At 41.1% G+C, this 12,914-nt stretch overlaps 1 protein-coding gene across 1 annotated transcript; it reads right to left on the reverse strand.

The window, feature by feature from the left end:
• Positions 1–582: 582 nt before the first annotated feature.
• erlin2 (ER lipid raft associated 2) lies at positions 583–12,385 on the reverse strand. Its single transcript, XM_084359859.1, has 12 exons — positions 12,312–12,385; positions 10,738–10,845; positions 9,763–9,844; positions 9,013–9,059; positions 8,735–8,796; positions 8,406–8,531; positions 7,558–7,631; positions 6,412–6,470; positions 3,225–3,316; positions 3,034–3,123; positions 1,714–1,793; positions 583–1,611 (listed from the first exon to the last, which is right to left on the reverse strand). The coding sequence occupies exons 2-12, from the start codon at positions 10,842–10,844 to the stop codon at positions 1,432–1,434; spliced, it is 999 nt and encodes a 332-aa protein (XP_084215985.1). The 5' UTR covers position 10,845; positions 12,312–12,385; the 3' UTR covers positions 583–1,431.
• Between the last annotated feature and the right edge of the window lie 529 nt (positions 12,386–12,914).

The following is a 12,914-nucleotide window of genomic DNA, read 5'->3' on the forward strand; positions in this document are numbered from 1 at the left end:
CAAAATATATGGTCATTTACTCACCCAGATAACTTTGGTGTCATTCGGCGTCGTTCGGACGAAATTAGATCCAGTGTAGCGGCGATATATCCATATAATGGGAGAGACGGGGCAGTGACACACAGCCTCTATATAACGCATTATCTGCCACGAAACTAGTTCATTTCATCAATATTTTGTTATGAAATGCTAGCGCTATTAGCCTCTGAGTCCGGGCTCGTCTATTGTCAACATCCGGGGTCTGTAGGCTGATCTACTACCTCTGACCTGGAAGATGTCGTCTCTGAGCTGCGCGCGCACCCGCGACAGCCCGGCTTGTTTACCTGTAGCTGCTGCTGCTAGTTTGACCCCGGATGTTGATAACGGACGAGCCCGGACTCAGAGGGAAATAGCACTAGCACTTCATAACAAAATATTGATGAAATTAACTAGTTTCGTGGCAGATAATGCGTTATATAGAGGCTGTGTGTCGCTGCCCCGTCTCTCCCATTATATGGATATATCGCCGCTACACTGGATCTAATTTCGTCCGAACGACGCCGAATGACACCAAAGTTATCTGGGTGAGTAAATGATCATATATTTTGCCAGAAATAAGGTCCAGGTTGTAAAAAACGGTAGTTATCCTTTAAACTGAATTTGCTAGCTAGCTCGAGCTGATGATAAACTCTGTTAGCGGCAATGTCGTTTCAGCCAACATAATCGGCAATCGTCAGCTGTAAATGTGTCAGTCAATGACTCATTGCTTCAAAACTAACTTGACCTGATGGTTATCGCCGCAAATCGGTAAATGAGCCATGCAAGAATGGAAAACTTGACAGGCAAAGCACCAGGGGACAGGGGTTAATGAACAGTCAAGTCATGGAGCAAAGACATCGGCTAAAACAACCGCGATTTGAGTTGCTCATCACTGTGATTTAATCCATTGCACCTGAATGATCAGAACTTTCTAATTTTGCTATCACTGCTTCAAACGCTCAATGAGGAAAATGCATGTAAATTAATAGTATGAATACATAAATATTATGGATCAGTGATCTGGCTGAATGGACTGAGCACACGTGATGCACAGAAAGTAAGAGCTGAACAGCAGCAGGGCCGCTTCCTTTAACTTATTGTTTTGGCTAAATAGCAGATTTAAAAGGAGCTTACTTTACACCCACAGGAGATGCTATTTTAGCAAGTTATCTTCCATCTAATTTACAGAGCTTGCGTCCTCTGCTGTGAGGTAGGAGAATTTTACAGTCAAACGTTCAATGTGATTTCTAGAAGTGATTCAGAGGTGTTTGAGAAATACAGGCCCTGGTCAGCAGAGCTTCTCTGGGCCAGAGGGAGAACCTGCCAGTCAGCCACTATGTGGGCCAGGCTCAAGCCCTCCAGCAGATAGTCCTCCACCCCTGGATGCTCCTGTGTGTTCCATTACTTTCCTTGCTAATCCAGGTCCAACATCTGCTCACCAACAATGTCCATGGCTGCAGAGGCCTTAATAGAGCTCCCTGCAGAGCCAGAGTCCACAAACATCTGGGGTATGTCGTTCCCAAAATAGATTTTGCTGTTGGCTGCGATGGCCTTGAACTTCATTAGCTGGAGGTACTCTGGTGTTAACTTCATCTGCAAGAGAGGCAACAGAACTCAGATTACAAAAGAAGATGGGCTTTAAGGTGCCTATTTGTCCCGGCTAATGTTGGATGAGTGTGTGTGTCTTCTCTTTACCTTATTCGCCTCTGCAATTCTCTGTGCCGTGTAGAAATCTGCGTCTGCCTTGGCTTTCTGCCGGGCCAGGAAAGCACCATCTATAAGACAGAGGAAAACCACTGTTAGTCCACAGCAGCAGGTAATTTACAAAAAAAACCTCTAATGAGCATGAGCGCTCAGAGAGGAAGGACACTGCCGTAAATACTGGAATTGGAGTTCCATGTAAACAGCCTCTTACAGCATTTATTCTTTGAAGCCACATCTTGATGTTTTTACGGTGTTCATGCATGTTTTACTATTTCTTCTAAGAAATCACACATCATGAACGAGCACAGGTGAAACTCAACATACAGATGGTGGCTGTTTCATAACCGCTTGTCCTCATCAGTGAGTCAGCATGTACAAGAACAGGAGTGAGGAATTGGCACACCTTCACAGCATGCAGGGATTAATCATGCTATAACACGCCTTCATGTCTGCTGTGAAAAGGCCTATTGAGGGGAAAAAAGTCTCTTTAAGCTTTAGTGTATATATAAATATATACCGTATAATTGAATCTAAGTCAAAGACTGAGCCTTTCTAGAACAAAAAGTTACATTTACTCTTTACAAAAGTACTGTATACTTTTGAGGCGAATATTCTACTTTTTACTCCTCTACATTTATCCGACAGCTCTAGTTACCTATTTTTTTTTTTCAGATAAAGATTTTACATAAAGCTTATACAATAAAATGCTTTATTAAAGCTGCTGTAAGCATAGTCGTCGTTTTAGCTACCGTCCTGTCAGTTTTGAAGTGAGCAACCCCCTCCCTCCTCTCTGCATCACCACATGAACATGCAGCGGGTGATCATCAGACAGCAGCAAACAGGAGGATCCTGCTCTCCCCCGCATTCCCAAGCAGACAGGACCGCCTCTTTATGGAGTTCTCTGTCCTGATTGGATAAAGCGGGCAGGGATACCAGAACATTTCTTTTCTCTTTTACTGCATGAGTTGGAGTACAGAGCTATTTAAAGCTTACCTCAATACAAATATCTCATTTACAGCAGCTTTAAGATCAAACCAGTGGTTCTCGTCCTTGTTGGTCTGTGACCCCTTACACAAAGCAGCGTCTTACTTTTACTTTTCCATGTAGTGTTTACATTGTTTTTTATTTGTACATCCTGAATCGCTCCAAAGATGGAATAATATAAGAAAACTATATAATAATGTTTTAGTTACTTTAACTTTTGATACTATAAGAATATTTTGTTGACAGCCCTTCTTTACTTTTCTTTAAGTGGGACTCGTAATGGAGTATTTTTACGTTGTTGTATTGGTAGTTTTACTGGATACAGACCTTCGATTTGAGAGATCCTTTTTTCAGTTTCCTTCTCCATGACTTTCTGTCCAAACTTGATCTCTGCCACTTGTGCCACTTTCTCAGCCTCTGAAAAACAAAGAAACATTTCCGAATTTCCAACCTGTAGTGAGTTTAATGTCCCTGAATGACAAACTTGACCCATGATTGTTTGATTTGTCCTTTCTCACCTATGACAGCTTTGATCCTCTCTGTCTCTGCCTCCTTCTCCACGACCTTCTGTGTCTGTTGAGAGATCAGCAGCTTCGTCTTCTCGCTCTCCCTGCAGACATAAACACGTTTCATTAAAGGCTCTACACAACCACACGGGTGTTTTCACCATTTTCACTGATAAAGACCTCTCCTTGGGACTGTGTGGGTGTGTACGGAGAAGGCCTGATTGACATATTCCTCATTCTCATATAAACATTGTTTGGGTGGAACATTTTCCATCCATCCTAAGAAGCCTTATTACCTCAGTCAACGAGGTTATGTTTTTACCTGTATCCGTCTGTTGGTTGGTTCGTCAGCAGAATTACACAAGACTACTTTACTGATTTTTACAAAACTTGGATGGAGGATGGGTCACATCCAAGAATAGACCCCTTTGACTTTTGGTGTGAATCCAGATGGAGGGACAGATCCAGGAATTTCTTTATTTTTTATTAAATTTTTTAAAACGTATTTTAAAATGTTAATTTCTCAGGGAATAATGCATGGATCTTGATGAAAAAAAAAGCATGCATATTTAGGTGGCTGGTATCTGCATGTCTGATGCATATCCTAATTAAAGTCTGGATCTAGCAGAGGGTAGGCTTTTTTCAACCGCTATACTATAAAACACAGGGGTAGAAACCTGAGCTACCACCAATGTGTGGCTGAGATGATGGGGGTTCAGATAGGTACCTACAGTGAATAGGTTTGATGAATTAAAAACCTACTTAGTGGAGGTATGCACTCTACTACTGAGGGCCATTCTAGTTATTATTGAAGTAGGGCTGAGGTAGTCTTTTAATTACAAGTCAGTGCTGCTACTGTGATCTTCAACAATACACTAATGTTGTGTTCATGCCATGTAGGCTGGAGGGTAGTGATGGAAAAGATGTTTATGACTCGTGAGTGTTCGTGCCATTTTACAGTTGGGAGGGAAATTGCATGAGCTTGCATATGAAATCAACACAGCATTTGCCCCAAGCACTACACCCTCAGGATTTAAGTGACATCACAGGCATGATGTGGACGGAGGTATTTTCTTTAGTGATGTTCAGAACCATATAATTACAAGCTGGGCATTGTGTTCACTGCTATACACATGTAAACTTGTTCTCACAGCTTTTCTTCTTCTTTTAAAAAAGAGAAAAAGTCATTCCCAGAAGAAACGTCACAATTTCATTTACGGAAAGTGCACAGAAAGAGCTCAAATGTCAAGAGACAGCCTGCAAGCATTGGCTGGTTTCAGTGAGACCGCACAGAGACCTGGCAAACTTCTGAGTCAGTGAGGAGAAACCACTAGGACATGGTCTAAAACCTCAAGACTTCAAATCCCAAGCTCCCAATTGAGTGTATGAATCCTGTTTCATCATGGAAACATCGATTAAAATGCTCGGCCTACGCACTTAATCGTAGATTTGCATTTGGACAATTTGGAAAATATCCCGTTAGGAAATTAACCACATCAATCGTGGTCTAAATCCTGTTCATCTCTCTGTAAAATCCCTCTAATGCAGTGATTCCATTTCTTTCACAGATGGAAGATTATTTCCATGGCAAGGACCATCTTTGATCATGTTTTAACTGCTGAGACCTGTTTACATTACTCACGTCCAGTTGATTAAGCAAGAGTTTAAACAGATCCTGAACCCACACATTGGAAACAGAAACCAAAAGTATTCACATCAGAAGTCTAACTGTCCATTTCAATTAATTAATCATGATGTAGTTCTGCAAAATCTCTAAAACTTCTTACATTGGAAACTGGTAACAACTTCTGTAGCTGACTGCTCCTGATGCTGGACTTGATTAACTGTAAGTGATGTCACTGCCCCCCCCCCCCCAGATCTCAGCAGCTAGTCAGTAAATGTTACCATAACCACAAGAATGATCTACAAACGTAAGGCCCAGGATGTAAAAAAGAGAAAACAAAAACTTCCCCCCTGTAGGAGAACAGAGTTAAATGAGTGAGTAACACGTAACAGCCCTGTGAATGCTGTGCATATCCTACAGCTGAAGAGAAGTCATGCTGATGTCTCACATAAAGTGCTGGCAGACATTAGTGGGAAGCAAGCTCCTTTTCCGCAACACACTGCTGAGTAACTACAGTACAATCAGGGCTGCAAGTACGATAACAGTATCATACTGGACAGATATTGTGACTGCGATATGACTCACCATTAGTGGAAATGATCACTTCTTCATCACAACTTTAACTTTCGCTGGAAAAACTATAAAAATCATCATGACGTGACATTTATCGGAGTCTCTATCAAATATACATTTTATCTCACATCTGGGGTGTACACACACAATGGGGCCTGAAAGAGGCGTACGCCACTTCCTACGCAATAGTTGTGATCTGTAAAAACAAACTTGACGGGAGAATGTGCGCACCTGTAAGCAAACTCTGACCCATGCGTACAGACATTTTGGAGGCAGGGGGATTGGTAACACAAATGGTCAGGCAGTGAAGTGAAGCAGATTGTAGAAATTAAAGGTGAGAGGCATTATTGCAGTGAGGTATAACTAATCAATAAACACCTTTTAAATGTAAACGATATCAGCCAACTCTAATCTGAAATCATATTTCCTCAGCGCTGTCCTACCATCACATTCCCACCCCCAGAGCGCAGCGGAGAGGGCTGAACTGTAGACAACTCTGATCGTCGTGATTATTTTGGCAAGTGGATCAGTGAGTCGAGCCTAAAAATATTGCAATATTATTCTAAGGCCCTTTTACTCAGCCCTGTAACATCCATACAGGGTTAGTAGTATTCAGTTGTTAAAAATAATAATTATAATAAAAATTGTATCATAGATCTCTACTAATCAAACAATATCAAAATTCTGTCCCTTGTCTGACTTTAAGACTTCTATTTCAACAGCTGCAGATGCCTCAAGGCATTTCTATGAGCAACAATTTACTCTTAGTCCTCAATTTCCTCTTCCTATTACAGTTGCTGTGACTGAGCACAAGCTGACTCAACAAGCCAAAGTTGGACGTTCCCAGACTGACATGAACCAGAGTCTCCCATCCTTTAAAGGACTTGGCAGGGGGAGAAGAACCAAGATCAGGTCCATCCATTTGGGAGTGAAAATAAATACAACAACAGAGGCTTCAGGGATCAGTGAACATTCCTTGTTGGTCAAAAAACACAAACTTACATGAGCTCATAGTTCCGTCGAATGCTCTCTGGGATATTGGGTTTAGTGACACGGACCGCCTGCAGACAAACAACGAAAGAGAAAGTAACAATCGACTCTGTGAAGAAGGCAGATAAAGACAGCGGAGTATAATATAAAACATGACTGTTAAAAAAAAGATTTTCACCACCAGGGGACTAATCTAAGTAAAGCAGTTGGAGAGGAGCCCAGAGACAAGGAGTCCTATTGAAAGACCCTCTGAACTGTAAGATTACTGGTTTCTCAGAAAGAGCTGCAATTGTTTTTTTTTAACTGTTTCTAGAGAATTACAGGAAAGACACAGCAACAGTATTAAAGCCCAGTGGAGTGTTCAACACGATCAAATGAAATGTGTGTCCCTGTGGGCGTGAGGGGGGCAAGAGGGTGGAAACCACTTAAGGCTTCTTTTAAGTACGCCATATTTCTAAAAAAGATGTCTTGTCTTGATATGATAAATGCTTCAGGAGGGAGTTTTATGAAGGCTGTGAAAGTCGAAACATGCTGCACACTGAAAAAGGACTTCTGTCATCAAGGTTTCTGTCTATAGCTTCTTATTAGGTTGACATTACGGTTTATTACTTCAGTACACTGGTTCTGTGCTGCAATCCAATCTGAGTTCAGATGTCTTTTTTGTCAGAAAGACAAAAGTAGTTTGCAGACAGTTGGCTTTGTAACACCGTGTCAGATAAGATGAGGTGAGGTTGCCAAGTTCCAAGAACTATAGTGGGGTGTGTAGCTTTCAGCTTAGATTGTGTTGTTACAGTTCAGTGTAATGTAATGGATACATCCATCAAACATCTCTCAAAAAGATACACATCAAAATTCACAAAACGGTCCGGGGCATCCTGGTGGCGTTCACAAACTGAGCCCTCTCAGGTTTGTTGACATGCAACAAAGCTCCCTGGCCTCCCCTCATTTCCTGTAATCTCTGTCAACACTGTAATAAAGGCATGAAAAAAAATAAATAATTCAACAGAGCTGGGTGATTTAAGGTAGGGCCTTCCTTCACTCATCACTGAACTGCACTAACCCATCACTTTGTTGGCTCTGTGGTAGTTTTGATGGCGCCGGCATGGCAACATGACTCAGTTTATCTTGACTGCAGCCTTCCAGCTGGTCTTACTGTACCTGTATGATAAGTCCAGGTGCCATGTTTGTTAAATCCTCCTGTAGCGTCAACTTGAGGTTTTCATCGATTTGGTCTGTGGAGGTAAAGTGACAAAGGAGGAGGAGGAGGGTGGGTGAGCTTAGTGGACGGAAACATTTCATGTCGGATCAGACATCTGATACAATGTGGAGTATAAATGGAGAATAATACCACACAGATTTTTAAATAGCTTTTCTTTCTTTTACCATGAGAAGGGATAGGTACCAGAAACTGATTTTTAAGATGAAGTAGACAATTCTAGACAAAGACAGTCGGATTATTAAGTCTCATTCCCAGGTCGCCGAGTACTGACGCTTTGAGTTGGCCCCCCGGATGCTGGGAAAGGATGGAAATGAGACTCAATAATCAACAATGTTTCTCAAGAATTGTGTACTTGAACTTTAAATAAATAACAGCTCTGGGTCAGAAATGAAACGCAGATGTGTTGCATCAGTAGACACCATTTACTTGAAGTCATTTGAACCAAGCGAGAAGGAACTTTTGATTTGTTGACTCCAAATAAACATGTTACTCTTCTTCCAATGATGACGCATGGATACAATCTAAGTGTCTCACTATTTCGCCATGGTTGTGTTTACGTTCTGTACACTGTGGTTAGAGAGACAGGTGGAAACATTCACAAGTGAGGGTTCAATTTAGCAAAGGGAATAAAACCAGTCCATATGCACAACCGCTGTTGTGTTGTATATAAGTTGTTTTGAACCCTCAGCTGTAGGTTGACTACCTGCTGTTGATGCAGATGGAGAGATGACATGTTTCAAATAATTAGTAGTTATTTAGCACCCGGTCTGCAGCCCACCATACTTACCAAACAAGCCGATGTAAACCTCCTGCAGCGAATGAACGCTGCAGAACTGGTTGAGCTCATGGTGAACCTTGTTGAATATCAAAGCTTTGTCGTAGTCTGCTGTGAAGTTCCTCACGATGTCGTACACTGCAGGGAGAGAAACACAGGCACATATGACAGTGAACATAGAACACACACATACTTGGCTGAGCTGGAGCAGCTGCAACAAGATACTGTCAAATGTGTCTGTCAGTGCCAAGTTGTCTCCAGATGTAGAGAACAATAAACAGGGAGTTTAGGATAAATACACTGTTTGATGTTCTTGGCCTGCTGAACACTGGTGAGTTTACCTGCTGTTGGAACGAGGTAGTTCACCACTTCTATGCGGTCAAAGTAAATCATCACTCCTCCACTGAAAGAAAGAAAACACGTGAAATGAACTGTCTGACGGACAAAACACAAGAGAAAGTGGACTTTATGTTCAGTTTGAGCTGATGGATCTCCAGCAGTGTTGTTATAATACTTGATCCAGTGTGTTGTGTGGGAGTGTGTAGGGCAGAAGATGAATGCTCGGTGTTATGAATGAGGACAGCACATCTGATACTACATAAACAAACAGCAGACCTACCCTGTGCCGCATGGTACGTTCTTCACCTCGTCTGTCTGCAGCGTCGTCTGCCAGACAAAAACAAAGAGTCATCATGACGACATCATTATAAAAACAACAGAAACACAGTGGTAGGACTGGGAGTAGAACCATCAACACAGAATGAACTCAAGTAAACCATGGGTTAAATGAGAGAAACCTGGATTTCAGCTGTATATTCAGGATACATGCAGTTACAGGAAATCCTGGTCAGTATCATGAAAAGCAATACAACACCAATAAGAGCTGAATCAACATGTCTATGTCACATTATAACCTTCACAAAGTACTTCAGGCTTTTGTACTGGATTCTCAGGTTTGTCCTCAAACTTTAGAGGTGTGCTAAGAGAGAAAAAAAAAATCTATTCAAGGTTCAGGTTTCAAGCCGATTCATTTCCCTTCCTGGAGCAGCAGAGAAGTGCACACGCATCATGATTAAGGATAGAGCGATTATTGGCCTGGCTGTTTATGGGGGCAAATATTCATCATTTTCCGATTATCGGTATCAGTGATTTTTGTGTCCGATTGACGATAAAATAAATTATTTGAAAAACGTGCTATTTTGGCTCTGATGCAGCATCCTCTCTCTGTCTGTAGTCACTCAATGTCCCACAGATCCACAACACTATCGGACTGGTCACATGTCACAAGTAGTAGCCACTCAACAATCTCAATCTGCAAAGTAACTAGTAACTAAAGTTGTGTGAATAAAGCTGACTTCACTTGACTCACCTGAACAGGCTTGTAGGTGGTGATGAATGGAAGCATGAGATGGAAGCCAGGGCTGCTGGTGGTGGTCAGGAGAGCCCCTCCTCTGTGTCACACACACACACACACACACACACACACACACACACACACACACACACACACACACAGTTGATCATTACATATTAGACTCAGCTTCAGCACAGAATAAAACTTTTGGGTTTATTTTAAAAAACTATTCTGACTCATTGTGGTTGGATCAATTTCGATCACAGATTTGAGTTGAAACCCCAAACTGGGATTAAAGGAATGCAACTAACGATTATTTGCATTATTGCTTAATCTGTTGATTATTTTCTCAAATAACTGATTAGTTGTTTGGTCTATGAAATGTCAGAAAATTGCCAGCTGTAGATTATTTGTTGTTTTGTCCACAGCCCAAACATATTCAGTCAAAGAGGTGTAAGAACACAGAAGATGTTCACATCTATGAAGCTGGAATCAGAGAATGACTTAAACCAATCAATCGATTATTAAAACAGCTGACAACTGTTGATTGATTGATGAATCATTGCAGCTCTATTGGGGTAGCCTTTATTTCAGAGACAGTAAGGAACGGTCATGGTGTTTAAGTCAATGTTGGCAGTTAGATTCTGGTGCTTTTGTTGTTAATTATTATTTTACTGATGGCAAGTCCAGACATCCCTTCCTCAGTCTCACACTTACATAGGCAACTCATTCATCGGGGTTAAAGATAAAGATCTTTCACAGAGGAACATCTTCAGACAATCATAAAAGAATCAACTTTTGATGGTAGATAAAACAACCATGACTACAGTCTTACTCAGAGACAGCTCATTTCTTTAAAGAGCCCCAAATGAAGCAATCAATGGTTGATTTTATCTTGTCTGTTCTTTTCAGTTTCACAGTGGAGCAGTTTCACACTAATGTTTCTGACTGGCACAAGATAAAAAACAAGAACTCGTGCTGCTCTCTCACCTGTAGTAAACTCCAGTGTGTCCCTCGTCGATCTTGTGCACAGAAGCTAAGAGCGCTGCTCCTCCAAGAGCAGCAATTATTGAGAATATGGCACCCCACTGTGCCATCCTGGCAGAGAGTCAAGGAATGACAGCATGTGAAAACAGGCAGAAAGGAACAGAGTTACACAATATCCTGCCTTAAATTACAATCCAAGGCTATAAACTACAAGTACAAATAAACTCTGTCTATCAATTTAGTCAGCAGCTTGTGAAGTGCTGTAGTAACATGTTGGAGTTGGCTTCTGGCTCACTGGTTTATCTCCTCTCAGCTCAGGCTTAGCCAGGCATCAGCTGGGACTCAGTGACCTTGTCAACTTAAAGAGGATTGAGGCTAAAGTGCGAAAGCATAGTAACCTCTTGTCATATATAAAATAAATCAACCAGTGGTTAAAATAACATACCTGCTGTCACCTCTTTATGACAAAGTTTATTTTAGCCAGTTGAAGCTGACAGAGTTGGATGAGGAGCCGTCTCAGCTTTGGTTAGTAGGATTTACAAAGATACAATCTGGTGACCCTGCTGGCTCAGTGCTGGTCCTGTCTCAGAGTCATGCTGTTAATACAGCAGTGTTTTCTCTTTGTATGTCATGTTAAGTCTTTTCTAATCTAAATTTTCCTTTCTTTCACTTTCATTTCACTTTGCTCTCCGCAGGACACTGCTGTGAAACTTTGTGTTTTGAAGCTGGTCATGGTTTCAAAGGAAGTGATTCATAATTTCAGTGGAAATGAACAAATATACTATTATACTGAACTGTTACAACAACACGTTAGATAATGTGTAATAAAGCTGTGCATTGTATTGACATCCGGCATGGACAAACCGGAAGGAGGAGGGGATTCTCAGATTATGTTAATGTGTAAAATGTCGTTGCAAAGACAAAAAACTCCTATAACGTTAGAAAGGATCTTCCAGCAATTTCGGCATTTAAGCTAAATAATCGACCAACAAAACCTTTCTGAATGAAAAACTTCCTCTGCTTCCCCCGCTTCACGGAAACGGCTAATTTAACTAGCACAAACATACAGCAGCTCAATGTTAACATTTTATAGAAATAAACTCAATTTCAGGTGGCACATATATGCCGAATAGAAGGGCTTGATCTAAAGATTTGTATACAGCCATAAAGTATAAGAAATATGACGATAGGTGTGACTTATTAGAAAGTCAACTTAAAATATCGAAGCATTTGAACTGTATTTGGTTCAAGGGGCTCCGGAGCTAACTGTGATAGCACAACGTCAAGCCACTATATCATTGCCGTCTCAAAAAGAGGGAGCCTCTTACAACTGTAGACCGGTTAAAGGGTACTATAAGTAATCTAGATGTCTCGATGTGGTTACATTTTGCTGTTCATGTCAAAGCACAAGGCCAAATACTCATGAACCTTTGCTAATGTTGCAAGTTAGCATCACAATCTGAGCACGCTTTAATCTGCTTTTGAAACCCTACTCTCATATTAAATAAAACCGGAGAGCGCAGAGACCTTTTTTAAATAGAAAGTAACATATGTTCTTATTATTCGGCGGGTCTTACCTGTAATTTCGCCCGAGAGGACAACAACTGCAGATAAGAAACAGGCACTTCAGGCACCTGCTGCTACCTTCTTCTTCTTCGTTACAGTTTCACTATTCGGTTTCAAATTGCGTCATTAGCGCCCCCTCGTGGACGGAGTGGGTGGACCAGGGTCTTATTTGCTCGTTGGCAACAGCTTGAGCTGCTTCAGAAATATAGAAGCAAATAAGATACACTTGGAAAAAATTAGACCTTCAAGTTCACTAAGCCTGTATGACTCTGGAGTGTGGGAAGATTCAAGATGTTTATTGTCACTCCAGTTGTACAAGTACACATAAAATTCATATGCTTAGAGACTCCACTACAGAAATGGTATATAGTAAACAAAATGTATATAATAAATAATAATAAAACAATAATAAATCAATCAAAAGTATATGTTCAGAGTATACAATATACTGATATGGACAGTGGGGATAAGGTGCATGTGTATATATATCATTAACCCCCCAGCAACATGATACGAATGTGAAAACTCCACACAGAAATGTACCACTTGATTTCTATAACAAGGCCCCAGGATGTCTGTGGGTGAAATAGAAAAAGCTCATACAATAGAGACAA

This window comes from Pagrus pagrus (assembly GCF_965226575.1).
Source record: "Pagrus pagrus genome assembly, chromosome: 8".
Taxonomy (NCBI): Eukaryota; Metazoa; Chordata; class Actinopteri; order Spariformes; family Sparidae; genus Pagrus; species Pagrus pagrus.